A 17,880-nucleotide genomic window follows, 5' to 3' on the forward strand; every position below is an offset into this window, starting at 1 on the left:
TCAATAATTCGGGCCACAAATTCCAATGTTTCTTCATTCCGTAACACTTCCCTGAATTTCTCAAGCAATTGCTTAAACTCTCTATTTCAGTTTGCCTTTGTGGTTTCAACTGTAATTGTCTGGATCCGACGCCATCTGTAAGCCTGGAGTGTTAGCCATGCATTAGAATCACTCATGTTTCTTTCACAGGTCACTACAGGCCAGTAGTAAACCAATGCCTCTAGTCAAAACAGCAAGGCTTATTTGTAGACAGTAGATTCCTGTCCTTGCAGCAAAATAGATTAAATACATCTGTCCCTACTAAGCCACCTGCGTCTCACTATTGATGAGAGGGAATGAATCAGACAGAAAACTGTAGTGTTAAAACAAGCATAGTTGTATTCACGTGGAACTGCAGAGTGATACTGGGTTCTTCAGAGCCGACAAATCTTTACAGAAGTATCTTGTATCCATTGTGCATTCATATTGAAATTCTGTGGGCCAGCAGAGAGATTGAAAAGTAACTCTTGGCTTCTTCTTATCAAATCTATCTTTGGGAAATGATGATGTTTCTGGAATATCAGGGTCCACATCTGAATTAGTTCACCCAGAGCAGTTTATGAATGTTAATGGCAACATTACAAGGATGAAAGGTTATTTACTAACACCTACTTGAGGGCAAAGGAGAGAAAACCATTTGTTGTCATAACTCTTGAGAAAAAAGATTAGGCAATTCCATTTCACACGACACTGCTAACCTTACTAACACCCGTAACAGAAACAAGAATAGCAAATATAATTAGATGAAGCAATTACCTTGTAAGAGAATGGAGGACAGCTGAACCACAGTTTTTGTTTCTAGAGAGAGGCAGAAAATACTCAATACTATTTCTTCAAACATACCTAAATAAGAATTGTGCTCATACAATATTTGTTTTTTTGCATAATAAACCATATTTACTGTACATATTATCATCTTTTCCTCAAAGGTATGGTGATTATAAAACCAAAATATGGCATTTTCTATCATAGCAATTATTTTTCACTGGAAATGAGAAATTAAACAGTATGTGTTTAAAATAGACAAAACAAGTTAGGAATGCTAATGGACTCTCAGTAAAATGGATGAATTTTATTCAGTTCATGATCTAAGGTGATTGTGGGCAGTAAGTCAGCACTCTTCTTAAAGATAATAATTATTGAAAGTGAGTGGTATTTTTAGACTCTTAATTTCTTGTTATTTCCTCTAAAATGGCATTCTACTTTAGCTACTGACTAGTGAAATTTAGACTGCACCAAGAAAAACAAAATTAACTTTGGAGAGGGCTGCTATCATTTACAAAGTTAAATTATGTCATTAATAGGTAGATAGAGAAAATATAGATATTCTGTAAAAATGGTTACATTCTAGGAATAATAAACAAAATACTGGGAACTTCAAAGAGTATTAGTACCTATTTAACTGAATATTCATGAAATAAATCCTGATAGCAAATTATAAAATTAAACTATGTTTCCTGCATTAGTAGAGATAAATGAGTTCTAATTACCTCCAATATAATTAATATGGTTTGCTTTCCCTATACTGTTTTTCTACAAGCAATAGATTGAGTGCTGGGCTGTGCTAAGTCGCTTCAGTTGTGTCAGACTCTTTGCAACCCTAAGGACTGTGGTAGCCCAGGCCCCTCTGTCCGTGGGATTCTCCAGGCAAAAATACTGGAGTGGGTGGCTGTGCTCTCCTCCAGGGGATCTTCCTGATCCAGGGATCCAACTCGCATCTCTTACATCTTCTGCATTGGCAGGCGGGTTCTTTACCACTAGCACCACCTGGGAAGCCCAATAGACTGAGTATATGCAAGCAGACAGCACAATATGCAGCAGAAACGTTGCACTCCAAAAGCTTGCTAGTAAATCAATTGTTTAAGAATAAAAATAAAGGAGTGGGATAGTTTGGGAGGTGGGAGGCAGGATCAAGAGGGGCAGGACATATGTATGCCTAAGGCTGATTCATGTTGATGTATGGCAGAAACCAACAGAATATCATAAAGCAATTACCCTCCAATTAAAAATAAATACATTTTTGAAAAATGTCTATTTTCCCCAAGAGAGATCATTCTAAAACAGAGGTCACATATTGGCATTCCAGGGATGAAATCTAGCTATAGAAAAGCTTCTTTGTACTCATGGCTGTTTTGTACTCACAAGTTGCTCAAATAACAAAAAACTCGGACTTTAAATTTCTTATAAGAATCCTGGCATTTAGAAGTGGGACAACACAGCAGTGGTTAACTGCAGCCCATAAGCACCTGCTGCATGTGCTTTTCAGTTTATCTTTGTCCTCTACCAGCACCCGCTACAGACTCCCATGCATTTCAAGGAGTAGGTACTGATCACTTGTGGCAGGAAGAGAGGGTCTTCTCCCTGGCACCTCTCACAATGTGAATAGCACAAGAGGCTCTGTCTATTCTATAGAGAATAATTTCAGCAACTCTAGTACTTCTTAGTGATAGAAATTGTTACAGAGATTTTTTTCAGCAGGTAGTTGGGGAGGAAGGACATTTGGAGGAGAGACTTCAGTGAAATGAATCAATTCAAGGCATCCAAGATGAGAACTCTATATGCTAAAAAATTTCAGTGTATTGAAGAATATATGAGATTACAATAAGAAAATACAAAAGCACTATCAGTATGTACAGAGCTTATTTAACTGGCTCTTTTTAAACATTTATTTTTAGGATAAAGTGCTAAGCAAGATGCATAAATAAGGTCACCCAGACTTAAGCCCCTCCTTCTTTCCACACATGTACAGTCACCAAATAATTAACAAAATCCACAAACATACTTTAGACACAAAGATAAAGTTAGGCAACTTATGAACATTTGTAAAGGGAGCTTGAAAACAACACAATAAAAGTGTCCTTCTTAATTTTTTTTTTGTAAAGGAATTCCATAAACAATTGCCCTTTATTAATTTTTATTTAAGCAAATTTGTTTATTTTTATGTTTAAGATTAAAGGAAACAATTGCTATGACATCAAAAATGTTTGTTATTACATGAAATATTGACCTTTTTACCTTTCAGCTAAAAATTCTTCCTGCAATATTTATTCAGAATTTGAGTGTGGAAATGGAGAATGTATTGATTATCAGCTCACCTGTGATGGCATTCCTCATTGTAAGGATAAATCAGATGAAAAACTGCTCTACTGTGGTAAGTTTTCAGTGTGTGATTTTCTCATCTAAGAGATAAGTTTGCAATTATTTTTATAGTTTTTGGTATGATTGTCTCCATTTGGTTTGTATGTATGATTTTCTTACTGCCTCTCATTAACATGTAGATTAACAATTGATTTGGCTTGTTCTTATTCAAATTGGGCACCTTATTTCCTACCCAATACACATGATATTAATTGAAGAATTTCCTAATATTTTCCATGCTTGAAGTATAAATTTAAATACACAGGAGCCTGTTTTTGAGCTCCCTAGTTATTCATCATTAGCAAAAGGTTTTAGGCTTACATTTGAAGATGTCAGAAGTATTAGTTATTGGCTGGATATTGCAGGTTTAACCTGCAGCAAAAGTCCACCATCAATCAATGGTATATTGTTGTATTGGTATCAGGGTCTTATTCATTCTAAATAATTTTGACTCTCGGATTATCCCAGGGTTATTGTCCTTAGGTACAAAGGCTGATTGCTTTAGCCCTGGTGTCCATTAAGTATGGAATTCCACCAGTTGTGCCTCTGTAGGTGACACCAAATAATAGTCAACCTTTCCCTCTCCCATAGAAATATAAACAGGCTTTTGGACTCTATAGTAAGCAACTGTTACTTGCCTTCATTTCAACAATATTTTTCCTGAAACCATGCATCTATGCAATCATTAATAGTTGATGTAGAATTGATCTAGAATATTTTTAAAGTAGCCTGATTTATTCTTATGCTGTATAGCATTGGTATTATATGCTCTTCAAAATTTAGGTATCTATATCTGGAATTGTTGTATTTGGTTTCTGTATTTCTCTTTTGTTTTATTTCTTGTCAAAGAAAGTTAAAACAAGAGTAAAGTGGATTTTGGGAAATTCACAAGAAGATTTTTCACTCTTTCAATTGCAGAGTAAACATCCTTGGCTAAAATGATAATCAAATGTAATTTGTCTGTAATCAACATGTAACTAAATCTTAGGGAATTTACCTCAAATGTATTTACCAAAATCAATAGCTATGTCCTGTACATCATGAAAATATTAAAGCACATAAAAATGTGATAATGATCAGCTTATAAATCCACATTGTTATGAATTGGCTTGAGAATATATTTCATATTATTTTTATCTTCTTAGAAGGCAGATAATATTTGACTAAAAAGGGGTTAACAAGCTTTTTCTGTAAAGAGTATGATGCTATTTTGTGGTTTTGTGGGTCATATATGCTTTTGTCACATATTCTAGTGTTTTAAACAATCTTTTTGTAAAAATCATTATTAGTTCCAGAGCCAGATAAAATCAGGTTCACATGCAGCATTTGGCCTGTGGACTATAGTTTGACAATTCCAGGCATAGATTCCAGATTTTAGAATCACATTTGAGTTTAAATGTTTGTTCCCAAATCTACTAGTTTTTGACTAGAATGAGGAAAGGCCATTACTTCTCCTATATTTTAGTTTCTCACTACAAATCTTCCCTGTTGGCTCAGCTGGTAAAGATTCCACCTGCAAACCCAGGAAGACCTGGGTTTGATCCCTGGGTCAGGAAGATCCCCTGGCAGAAGGCTTGGCAACCCACTCCAGTATTCTTACCTGGAGAATCTCCATGGACAGAGGAGCGTGGAGGGCTACAGTCCATGGGGTCGCAAAGGGTCAGGCAGGACTGAGCAACTAAGCACAACACAGCACACTACAAAGCAAACCTAGCTGGAATGGTGGTTGGGAACATTAAATAAACATGTGTATATTTACATATGCTCAGTATAGAGCCTGGCTCAAAAGAAGCTTTCAGCAAATGGCAGCTATTATTATCGTGAGTGGTACCTTCTGCCCCAAATCAGAAGATGTCAGGAGATTCTGATTAAGGTAAACAGATTTCAGAAGGCAATTATTCTTCTGCTTCAAAAATTCTAGTAAATACTTTAAGATGATTTTTAAGAGAAATTTATGGATAAATAGGTGACCCTTGAATTCACTGATTCCGGAATAAATGTTTTGTTTGACACTTATTTTTAAAATACTTGTGGGGTGCAAAGGAGATAGGGGATAGGTGTTGAAGTGTCTTTATTAGTTTTGAGGTAGAGATTCATTTCTTCAGAAATGAATATGTGATATAAGTTTATTTCTGTCTTACCTGAAATGCCAGAAGCAATAAAGTGGGTATAATTTGACGAGATCTCCAAGTGTGAATCATTGAAGTTAAAATAGTCAAAGAGAGTTTTTTCATACATATTCTAATCCAGAACTTGAATGCCACACAGCACCTGTTCTTTAGATCCACAATCTGGTTATTGTGAATGAGATCTTACCTGTGATCTTCTTTTTGTAAAAATATTTCTATAAGCCCTCCAAGTATGTGTTTTCACTTTTCCATGTAAGAAAACAGAAGTTGTCGAAGAGGTTTCAAGCCCTGCTACAATCGTCGTTGTGTTCCTCACAGCAAGTTATGTGATGGTGAAAATGATTGTGGAGACAACTCTGATGAATTAGACTGTAAAGGTAAACACATGCCACATCAACCTAGGAATATTATCATGCTAAGTATTCCCCAAACTCTTCTACAGTGTAGTCCTGAGAGTTCTGGAGTTTCACCTTTTTGATATATAACCCTAACTAACATCTATGGACCATGCTTTGGTCAATGCTGTTGAAGAGAGTTATTAGAGTCAATTGAAAATTGATGACTATTTTTCTGTTTCTGGTTTCTAATTCTTTCTTTGCTCACTTCAAGATTCTTTCTCACCTTTTCAGTTCAAACTCCCTATTTGTGACATTTCTACCAGAAAGTATAATACTAAGTTTACTGCTCCAAAATGTTCTCCTTCATTCCTTAATCCTATCTCCTACATGTGATTTCTTCATTTTCCTAGTTATTGGAAAGGAAATCTTGGTATTTTTCTTTGTTCCTCCTTCCACCATGCTTTATTAGCCACATGCCCAATCATCAACAAATCTTCCAATTCTTTGAAATATATTCCCTTTCAGTCTACTTTGAGCCTAGCTTAACATAGTAAGCTTAACAGCCTTTTAATTGATCTCCTTTTGGAAATCAATTGGAAAGACTGCTACTCTTTCCAATAAATCTGAATGTTTAGTCATGCTAACATAATTTAAAATTTTCCGATGTTAAATTTAAAATTTTACCATGGAACACATCAGCAGCCACATTACCTGAAATAGAACCCCAGCCCTAACACTAACTGAGAAACTTTGGATAAGGTACTTAACCAACTGGTGCCTCAGTTTTCCAAATTATAAGAAGAGACAATAGTTAAATAAGTGTATCAGTATTAGAACAGAACTTGGCATATAGTAAATGCTATGAAAAGATGTAAGTGCTTTTTTTTTTTTTTAAAGTATTCCTCAGGTAAAGAATCCCAATATTTGCAGAATAAGTGACAAGTTTTTAGTCTGACATTTATGGTCTCCTAAAATCTGGACTCAACAGATCTTTCCAAACCAATTTCCCATTAAACACCTTTCCATTTATTGAAAATACTTTATTGGGTGAAATTCTTTAAGAATAGAGACATAAAACTTATAAGTTCTATGTGTGCCCTCAATTTAGATCAAACTCTAAGTGAAAGATAGTCATTTAAATAGGTAAAGATGAATATGAGGTGCTATGATTGCACTATTAAGATTTTTTTTTTGACTTGGAGGTAACCTGAAAGGCTTCATAGACTAATGTCAAAGTCTAAAAACAGTGGAATGATTTCAAAACAAGAGAATTCCAAGTGGAGGGACCAATATTGAAAACTGAAAGTAATTTGATGATTAGAGCCAGATTGCATATTGGGGAGTGTCAACAAAAATGAAGTAGTTAGAAGGAACTGGGATATGATGGTGTTTTCTGGTGTCATGTTATAGAACATGAACTTTATCTTGTAGTCACCAGAAAGGGGGGAAAAAAAAAAGGAGGAAAAAAACTGATGTTTAGAATTAAAACTATAATACTGAGACCAGAAGGACAAAATAGAAGGCTGTTACTGCAGTGAAAGCTAGGAATAAAGAGGAGAAAGACAGAAATAACAGAATTTTAAATGGTAGCATAACAGGTATTTTGGGGTAAGAAACATGGGAATAGAGGATAGGCATGTGTTGGGGGGGGGGTCGGGGAGGGGATGTTCTTAGGTGGTGCTAGTGGTAAAGAACCCCCATGCCAATTCAGGAGACATGAGACTCGAGTTCAGTCTCTGGGTTGGGAAGAGCCCCTGGAAGAGGGCATGGCAAACCATTTCAGTATTTTTGTCTGAAGAATCCCATGGACAGAGGAACCTGGTGGGCTACCGTCCATGCAGAGTTGGACATGACTGAAGCATCTTGGCACGTGTGTGTGTGTTGCCTGCTTAAAAAAATTTTTTTTTCATTAATTTTAAAATTTATTTTTGTGTGCCTTTTGTTGTGTGAAACAGGGATAAGTTAATAAGAATGGTCCACATTCTGAGGTTGGGGTACCTATAGACATTCAAATGGAACTGTTCAAAGGTTATATATATAAGCAGAGATATGGAGCTCAGATAGTAGGTTTAGATCAGAAGAATTGATCTTGGATTTCTTAAAGAGAGAGAACTCAAAGGAGGTATGAAATAGCAGTTGTTTTAGGAGAATGCATCAAAATGACCTATTGAAATTAAAATTGAAGACACAAATAAAGAAATGAAACATATACCATAACAGTAATAAAATGAGCTTCATAAGAAATTATTTTTTTAAAGAAAGGAGGATAAATTAGCATTACAGAGAAGGCAAGAGGGCAGGCATAGACTGGAAAGTCCACTATACTTGGCAAATAGATACTAACTCCTTGGTTACCTTAAAGACAGTTCAGTGGAATGGGAAAGAAATACCAGATTGCACTGGATTGAGACAAATATGAATGGTGAAAGAGTAAAGACAGTGAATTCAGACTCTTTTTTAAAAAAGATTGATGGTAGAGAAAAGATGTATGAAGTCCAGTTGTAATGAGAAGACTATAAAAATTTAAGGAAGAAGGTAGAATGTGTACAAATTATTTTGTAGCTGATAAAGGATTGAGAAGTTACTCTGTTGTCTTAGAGAATATGATCTTGGCCAAACACTTGAGAAGCTTACCATCTAAGTCGATACTGTAGTTTAGGAAGAGCCAAGTACATTTGAAAGTTAACTGTGGTTTTGTATTATCTATAAAAGACTAAAATTGATAAATTGTAGTAAGACATTGGTAGTTAGTAGAAACAGATAAGCATTTGGAAGAAAGGACAGGAAAGTAGAAAGAAACAAAATGGATATGTTCTATTAGTTATTATGCAAGGTAGAAAGACTATCATGAAAACAGTAAGCTGGGATAAAAATTAAAAGATAAATCTAGAATATGAAGGAACTGAATAATAGATACAGGAAGTAGATTTTAATATAAACTTCCATAGCAAAAGAAGCCATGTAAATTTAATAAGTTACTGTGGATTTTCTTGGAAAACGGTTTCTTTTAAAAAGCAGTAAGCAAATTAGTGCATTTGGGTTTATGAAATATAATACTCAGTACATGGTAGGTGTTTATTAAACTCTTATGTGGCTGGTTGAAACCATAAGTCTTCTAAAAGTATAGATAGGTTTCATTTTGCTTAATGACATCAGTATCAGCTGAATAACAATATAAATAATTCAAAATTTTATTTCCCCCTTTTTAATCTAAATTCTTAGTTTCTGTGTTATAACCATCTCAGCCATATACTTGGAGACAGAACCACCATGTTTGAGACTCAAGTTTTTGTCAAAACTTTTATTTTGTGATAATAATAGTGTGGTATGACAATTGGATATCTTGTGAAGCAATAACAACAAAATTGTATGCCTTGAACTTCTTCCTATATAATGTAGTACATTTGAAACTACGCATGCTCTAATAGATGCTGTGTTACATACTATAAGTTAACAAATTTAAGTAAATGGTCTAGCTTATGTAGGATAAACAAATGGGTAGCTTTTTAGATGAAAGCTTACTTACTACATTTTCATTGTTTAGATTTGATTTTCCTCTCATATTAAGATTGTTCACATGGTATTTTTTCATGCCACAGGGAAATACTAACTTGGGTACTTTTTCCATAAGCCAGTTTCTTATAAAGCATTAATTCAGATGTATGTCCATCAAACACATGGACACTTATAGCATATAAAAGGTCATGAAGGTAAAGGAACATAAATAGGCTTAGGAAGAATGAAAAAAGAATTATTTCTCTAGTCACTCACTTTTTCTATAATCATTGCCACTTGGGGACACAGTGCTTTGTTGTATATATATACACGTGCACACACAAATCATATGTTATTGCCTAATGTAAATAAAGCAAAAAATAACAAAATTTAAGTGGTACAATAAAATATCAATAAATACAGAAAGATTTTAATAGGCTTTGGAGAAAAGCTATGGTGGAATCATCTGAAGTACTATTTGTTTAATTTAGATGTTAATAGCAATTAACTTTTTTAAATGGCATATAGTCAAAGAATCTATTTATAGAAATATTGTAAGGAATTATTTTTTATCTCTTGTCTTCAGAAGCAAAGTGAAAACCCAAATCCTCATCAATCTTTTATTACTGCCTCTTTGTAATACTCCTTTCATAACTGAGAGCTTTAGACATCAAGCTGTCTGGTGGGGATCTGAGGAGTCGTTCAGAAAGTTTGTTATTCTTCATTCCTCTTCTATTTGAGTGAATAGATTTCTGGAGATTGCATCATATCCCTCCTTCGCTCCCTGTTGAGATGAATATACTCTCTCTGAAAAGAACTTCCTTGGGCCACCTGAATACCTTTACGTGGACTGGAGAAATAAGCACTTCTAAGGCAACCTAGAGGAAAGGAAGGTGGTGTTGTGTTTGTTTTGTTTTCCTCAAATTCATAGGAAAACTTTGAAGATTCCACAAACAACAAGCTAAAGGAAAAGGATAAGCCTACCTGGAGGAGAAATCATTCTTTCTGGATTCACATACCCTTGGAGCCTAAGCAGTATATGAAATAAAAGATGTGGTTTGAAAGTAAACAGAAGAGATGTGGCAGTACATTTAATATATTTTTTCTTGTCAGCTTCCCCTTTGCTACAGGCTGGGTAAGGGAGTTGGAAAAACAGTGAGTTAGCTTAGTTATAAGAATCATCCTAAGAACCAGGAAAAGACTGATCAATTCCATATCTTTACTATCAAATTAAATATTTTAACTAACATGGAGAGCAGGAAGTGGATTAAATAGGAAAATTAAGAAAGTATATGAAGGAAAGAAAGTATATTCTTTTACTTTTTCTCTTGCTACTACTTTTGAACAACAATATCCATCAGATCTTCCTTTGAGGTGTCTCATGGCTATTCCTGGTGTCACTCACAATTTGTAGGCTTTATTATTTTTATTTTGGCACTATCTGGAGGGAAAATGATAGTATTTCTCACTCGGTTTATCTTTATTTGGACTACATTATTTTCTCTTCTCTTTTTCTCCAGGGCTTTTAGCCTGAACAAAGTTGTCAGAAACTTTTCATATCCACTTGACAAATTAAAGATCCTATTATCTCTTTCCCTCAAACTCACCCTAGGGTGAAACAAATTTCAGTACATGACTGACCAAAACAACATAGAAGGGAATGTGGCAGAGGGAATAGAAAGGAAGAGGTTTTGGCACAAGAAGATTTTGCTTACTAATTAAGTGATGTTTTCTCTGTTACCATGGATTTCTCCTGTTTCACGACTCTCCTTTCTTGTCTACAAGGGCTGGAGATGTTAATCCCCACAACCACCTTGCTCCTGCTATTTATGGAATGGTGTAACTACTTAATATTCCCAATTCCAATACCACTTATCACCCTACATAATCTTTTAGCTGTTCCCAAACTCTAAGTTAAGTCATGGAATCTATGGAGATAGGATTAGGAGTGAAGACACAACTGGTTCCAATTTGCACATCTCACACACTCTAATATGCTCTCCTAGCCCTCCCCACCAAGATTCATTAGCTCTATTTTTCATTGCAAAAGTGGGAGAAAAAGTATTTCATCCTCTCTCCAGTTCTCCTGACTTTCCCCCCACCCACACACCTCATTTTTCCCCTACCTTTCTCTTAAATATTATTGTCTAACCACTCTTCTCAACTTTAAAGTTATGATTTCTTTTCATCCAGTTAGATCAGAGTCCCTCTGTTTATGTTTTCTTCTTCCCAGAATTCTATCCAAGACCCATGTTCTGATTGCTCCACGTTTCCACTCTTTTCATTAGCCATTCTTTACACTCACTTCCACCTGAGAGTACTCACCACTACTTTTGAAACTCCATTACTGTGACATCCCTGAAACTCCAGTCCTAATTGTCTGAAATGCCATCACCCTGTTCATGGAGTCATGATTTACCCTCTTCTCTCTATCTGCCACCAATATCCACTCAGGTGGACTCTATGAAATGTACACAGAAGATTATCTGTGGAAGTTTGGAGGGAGATGGAGATGGTGGAATGGACTGTGATTGTCCCAGTACATCAGCATTAGGATTCCTAGCATCCCAAACTCTAACTGCAAGTATAGATAAAATTTAAAGTGCATTGTGCAATAAATCTTTGTACACTTGATTAGGAATATTACCACTATCCAGAATATGGTTTCACAGAGAAATACATTCTGAAATATAGTGTTTATCAGGAATTTTTTTGAAACACAACCTCTTAATAGGAGACTGCTGAAAGACAGCAAAGTCAGAAGCAAAATGTATATACTTATCATGATTATCTTCTAAATTATGTATTCCATTTACTATTTCCATGGAAAAATATTGTACTGAAAAGCAATAGAAAAGAATATGTTTTATTTAGCATAAAATAAAAATATCTATTTTTCCTCTTTAAAACAGTGTGTTTATCTCTACTTATAATGGCATTATCTTTTCACATAATAAGATGTTATTTTTAATGAAGAAAACAGTGAAGCAATTATAATTGCAAATTGTAAATAAAACATTTATTCTAATCATCATTTTAAACATAAATAAGGATACAATTGCAAGATACAATTAAAGAGCAGTGCATTTTGAAATACAAATGACATACATACCCTTGAGTAAAATTTGCATATTTTAAGATAGCATTTTAACCATTTACAATTGATATAATTTATATTTATAATTAAATAGGCTCTTTAGAGTATCAACACTAGAAAAAATGGCATAATCAAAGAGCCTTTCAGGTTGTTCATTAACATAATCAACCTGTGGAAATTTGAATTTGGAATAAAATTCTCACCTAAGTTAATTTAACACACAAAGCAAGCCATGCACCTGTTCACAACATATTGCGGGAAAACATTATATGGTAATGAATGTGTAAGCAAAGTAGAAAGGAATATATGACTAAGAATAAGCAATTCTGTACAAAGAATATATAATGATGGTAGCATATCAAAACTGATTTTCATCTAAGCATAGCAGGGAATTGGAAAGCCTTACTTTCCAATAACAGAAACAAGTCATACCACATTTATATGTTTCTTGGCGTGAGGCATCCATATTTCCTATACCAAATGTTAATGATATGGCTTATAAAGGAAGATAACGTAGTATGATGACTTTCTAGCAGTGCTAAACTATTTCATCTTTGAGTAATAAAGAAAACACTCAGTGATTTCCTCCTCAGCTCTCTCTGTCCATCTCTTTTTATCATAGTAGGGAACATTCCACTTCTTAGCAAACAAGGTAGGGTTTCTCTGTACACACTCAGGCTTTTGCTGAGAGTCATAACCTTGTACTTTTGAAGCTGAAAAGAAAGAGCATTTCAGCAGCATTTATTGTTTGTTTGTTTGTTTAGCTTAGTTTTGAAACGGAATGATCAGGTAAAATAAAGCACAGGCCTCTGCTTTCATGGAGCTTACAATTTAATGGGGGGACAGATATCCAAGCAGACAATTGCAATGCAGTATCATAAGTATCACAACGCAGGGAAGACCTGTGTGACAGAAGAAAATATCTGAGGCATCTAACCCAAGCTTAGGATTGGGAACCATGGGTCAAGTTCAACTGCCCAGAGTTTAAAAAGCAAAACCAAACAAAATATAAGAATTAAAGCACTCAAAATGTTAAAAGCAAGAAGCCATTATCTAGTTTACCTATCCACTTATTTATTTACCTATTTTTCTAGTTTCAACCTGTGCTTCTGTTGAGTTCCGCTGTACAGATGGGACGTGCATTCCGAGATCAGCACGATGCAACCAGAACATCGACTGTGCAGATGCTTCAGATGAAAAGAACTGCAGTAAGATATTCCATTACCTTTTGTTTGTGCATGTCTGTGCACCTTTGACATTTCACTGAACAGTGTCCAACTCCTCACTGAACCTTGTCCAGAATTGATATGCAATTAACCCCTGTGGTGTAGGATAATTGCATATTTACTTCTTCAAATGAGGTTAGCATTTCTTGTTTCTGTGACCTACATAAAAGGCTCATAATCTTTGCAGATGAGGTGTTTCTCATTTTTCTGTTTACCTCCTTATAGATAATACAGACTGTACATATTTCTACAAACTTGGAGTGAAAACCACAGGGTTCGTAAGATGCAATTCTACCTCACTATGTGTTCTGCCAGCCTGGATATGTGATGGGTCTAACGACTGTGGAGACTACTCAGATGAATTAAAATGCCCAGGTAATTCTAGAAAGAACAACAGTCTTTGCCTTGAAGATTTATGTTGTATAGCACAAACTTATTAATTTTCATTCTTGATATTCAGTGGCTAAGATTAAAACAAATGTTGTAGACTAAATTAAAAATGATCATCCAGTTCTAAACATACCACTTTATATTTTTTACGACTTCTGGACTGATACTCAAGAAATCTGTTCTATATTTGGATCAGTTTCCTTTTTCAAGCTCATTTCTTTGTTAATCCTTTTAACATTGGTGATAACATTTTAAAATGTGTAATTTATAAAGCTTTCATAGAAGCAGTATATACTGAGAGAAAACTATCAATAGACTAAAAGAGGGAGACTATGTTTCTCACTACCTGCTTTACTTGTATTGTCATACTAGGCTGTTTGGTGCAGCTTATATAATCTTTCAGCATAGTAATATGGGTAACAGTTATCATTACTGCATAAAAGTCAGACTGGTATCTTTGTACCTATTAGCCATCTTTACCTATACAACAGTGTCATATGCATTCTTAGGAAATTGCCTTGCATGAGAAGCTCATGAACTTGTTTCATTCTATTTGAAGAAACAAATTTTAAAAATGTATAATAATATTAGAAAGACAGATGGTAAATTACTAACTGAAAGTAGATACGCTTGTAGGATTCTACTCTGTGTCTTCTCATATTGCTATTTCCTTCTCCTAACCCTGCGGAAATGGCAACCTACTCCAGTGTTTTTGCTTGGAGAATCCCAGGGACGGGGGAGCCTGATGAGCTGCCGTCTATGGGGTCGCACAGAGTTGGACACGACTGAAGCGACTTAGCAGCAGCAGCAGCAACCCTGCTGCTACACTCACTTTTTCCACATTTTGTTGATGTGTAATAATTTTTGAAATATCTTAAGATAGGATATTCATAGGTATTCCACATACATATTTGTATTCCACAAGTGCACACACACAGTCTACTATAAAGAATTGGTATTCTTAATAGTACATAATCTATCAATTAACTGGGCAATGACAGATCCCTTTCCCCTCCCGTGGTCATCAGCGTGTAACATGCTATGATCCTTCTGGGTCTGAAGACTTGCTATGTCCTAAGAGGACCTGGAGAACGTCACGGGAGGCCCTGAACTGCAGCTTGCTGCGAATCCTCTACAAATTACTTTAAATAAAAATTTTATTCTTCATTATGCATGTGTGTGTGTGTTAGTGGCTCTGTCGTGCCCAACTGTTTGCAGCCCCGCAGACTGTAGCCCACCAGGCTCCTCTGTTCATAGGATTCTCCAGGCAAGAATATTGCAGTGGGTAGCCTTCCCTTCTCCAGGGGATCTTGCCAATCCAGGGATCAAACTTGGATCTCCCACATTGCCGGCAGATTCTTTATCTAATCTGAGCCATCAGGGGACTCCCTCAAAAGTGATTTTTCATCTCTAATTAGATCTACAAAGTTGGTGTTAAAAAAATAAAATGGAGGTAATTTTTGTATCTTCAAATAGTCATGCATTACTGTGGTGTGATTAACAAGTCTACTCTAACATTTACTGCCTGATTGGCTCTGAGTCAGTCGCTCTAAAACTATGTAAACCTGAAGGTGCGAGGAGACCAGTAAAGAGAAAAATCTAGTATTTTGTATGTGCTCTTGGAGGTTATAATAATATAATACCCCAGAGTCTGAAAAATATACAATATACAAAATAATTTTATATACAAATACTTTTTATTCTCATGATAATTTTTAAGGTAGAACAATTTCAGAGATTTTGTTGCAACTGGTTTTTCTTCCTTAAAATAGAAAGTGAAAGTGTTAGTCTCTCGGTCTTGCCTAACTCTTTGCAGTCCCAAGGACTGTAGCCCACCAGACTCCTCTGTCCATGGAATTCTCCAGAAAAGAATACTAGAGTGGGTTGCCATTCCCTTTTCCAGGGTAACTTTTCAACCCAGGGATTGAACCCAGGTCTCCTGCATTGCAAGCAGATTCTTTACTATTTGAACCATCAGGGAAGCCCCCAAAGGTGATATGGTCGGTCCTGGGAGGTTGGTAGGTGGCAGGGGCACAGGCAGAGGGAAGACTTCCCTGACCAGGATCAATCCAGGGCCCTAATGGTGAGAGCACCAAACCCTAACCACTAGACCACCAGGGAGAAGCTACAATAGAGTACACTTATATAAACCTTGTCAAAGCATATGTGCTCTTCAAGCGTGGAACATAAAGTTTACACTTGCTCAGGAAAAAACTACTAATAATTTTGGAATTTATTTTTTCTGAGTATGGAATTAAGAATATTTTCCACACTTATTTTATAGTCATCTCAGTTGTTTTATTTTACTTTTGTTAACTCTACATTATTTGTATTTAAACATTTGCTCCATTAATATCCTTCTTCTGATCCAGGATCCAATCCTAGATGGGATTTGGTTATCATGTCTCCCTGATTTCCTCTGTTCCATATTCTCAATTTCTCATTGGTGTTCATGACCTGGACATTCTTTAAAAGAACATCTCAGCTCTTTTTTTATTTACGTTTTCCTATTATTTATCTCTTCCAGTTCAAGGAATATTACTATCTTGATATCCATCTACATTGCAGAAGTCTAAGATTTATTTACTTGATATTTATTTATTTGACAGTAGTTTATTTGACACTGCATTCTATATTTTATCACAGTTCAAAACAAACACAAATGTGAAGAAAATTATTTTGGTTGTCCTAGTGGAAGATGCATTTTGAATACCTGGGTATGTGATGGTCAGAAAGATTGTGAGGATGGACTTGATGAATTCCACTGTGGTGAGACATTATATCTTCCTTTACTTTTATAAACTCTATTATAATTTATACACTGATGTTACCTTACATAGGAATTTTACACAAAATATTGCTAATCAATTTTAGCATCAATTTTTATTTTTATGAGATAATACAAACGGTAAAAATTAAAACAGAACAGAAAAACTTATAATGGAGAATAATAATCTCCCGTCAAACCTTTTCTTTTAACCTCTTCTGTTTCTGCTAGTGGATACCTCCATCAATCTAAATGATATATTTATATCTTAATTTCCTGACTTATTTACTTGAGATGCTAATATATTTACTTTCTGCTGTGAAAAATAAGGATTTAATTTACACAATCCATTATATTCTTCCTACCTGTTATTGACTATTATTATCCTAAATGTTTCTATTCATTACATGTATAGGTTTAAATAGTATACTAAAACTTGCATTTCTTCAAAAAATCTCTCCCCATCCACCTCCTAATTTCTGTTTGTGTACATTTCATTTCACTTGGCAAAGTAAGAAAATATTTAAAATTTTGTGTTAATTTATGAGTTTTATGATATCCAGGCCAATTTTTTAAAAAGCATATAATTCTCTATTTTCATTTAGTTCAAATAACATATACCAGGGTAAACAGAGTGGGAAAAAAGGATTAAAAATGATTGTCTAAGAAAAGTCAAACTCCCATAAAAGTAAATATCATCATGAAATATGAAGGTGCATTTTGTTTGATTAATATGCTATATAACTTTATATCAGAGCCGGATTTTGAACAAGATTAATGGAAAACTTTAAAAATAGTTTATATAGATTTGTGATTTCTGGAACAGATGCCATTATACATTTGTATTTTCTTTAACATTTTTCTGGTTTCAGCTTTTCTAAATGTCTCTCTTTTCACAGGTCATGTATGTAAATATTTTAAATAAAAATGCAAAGTTTTAAATAAGTTTATAAGATAAAAATCAAATTTTATTTTATAGTCATTTATATTTTAATGTACTAATTCAGTAGAATTTTATTTTGGGGTGTTTGCTAGTGATAAATGAACTGAGGATAAAGGAAGGAGAGCAGTCACAAACTGTGTAAATAAATGAAGTATGCTATCATGAATGCATAATTTTGTAATAAAATACCAGCCACCATGCCAATGAATCTGGATGTTATTAGTCAGAAATAAGTGTTCCCAAGGGTGAGAAACAAAAGCATCAAAGTGTTAAGTATGTATAGTATGTTAAGTATGTATAGATAGAAAGCTGACAGCT

The 17,880-nt window shown here is 34.8% G+C and overlaps 1 protein-coding gene across 1 annotated transcript in view; it reads left to right on the top strand.

Moving 5' to 3' along the window:
• The window catches only part of LRP1B (LDL receptor related protein 1B), a 2,196,232-nt gene that overhangs the window by 1,839,707 nt on the left and 338,645 nt on the right, over positions 1-17,880 (top strand). The window contains exons 46-50 of the mRNA XM_060411151.1: positions 3,062-3,190; positions 5,564-5,683; positions 13,331-13,444; positions 13,688-13,837; positions 16,499-16,621. Of these exons, the coding sequence (XP_060267134.1) occupies positions 3,062-3,190; positions 5,564-5,683; positions 13,331-13,444; positions 13,688-13,837; positions 16,499-16,621 (636 nt within the window). The remainder of the gene's footprint in view (positions 1-3,061; positions 3,191-5,563; positions 5,684-13,330; positions 13,445-13,687; positions 13,838-16,498; positions 16,622-17,880) is intronic.

Source organism: Ovis aries, chromosome 2 (genome assembly GCF_016772045.2).
Source record: "Ovis aries strain OAR_USU_Benz2616 breed Rambouillet chromosome 2, ARS-UI_Ramb_v3.0, whole genome shotgun sequence".
NCBI classification, from domain to species: Eukaryota; Metazoa; Chordata; class Mammalia; order Artiodactyla; family Bovidae; genus Ovis; species Ovis aries.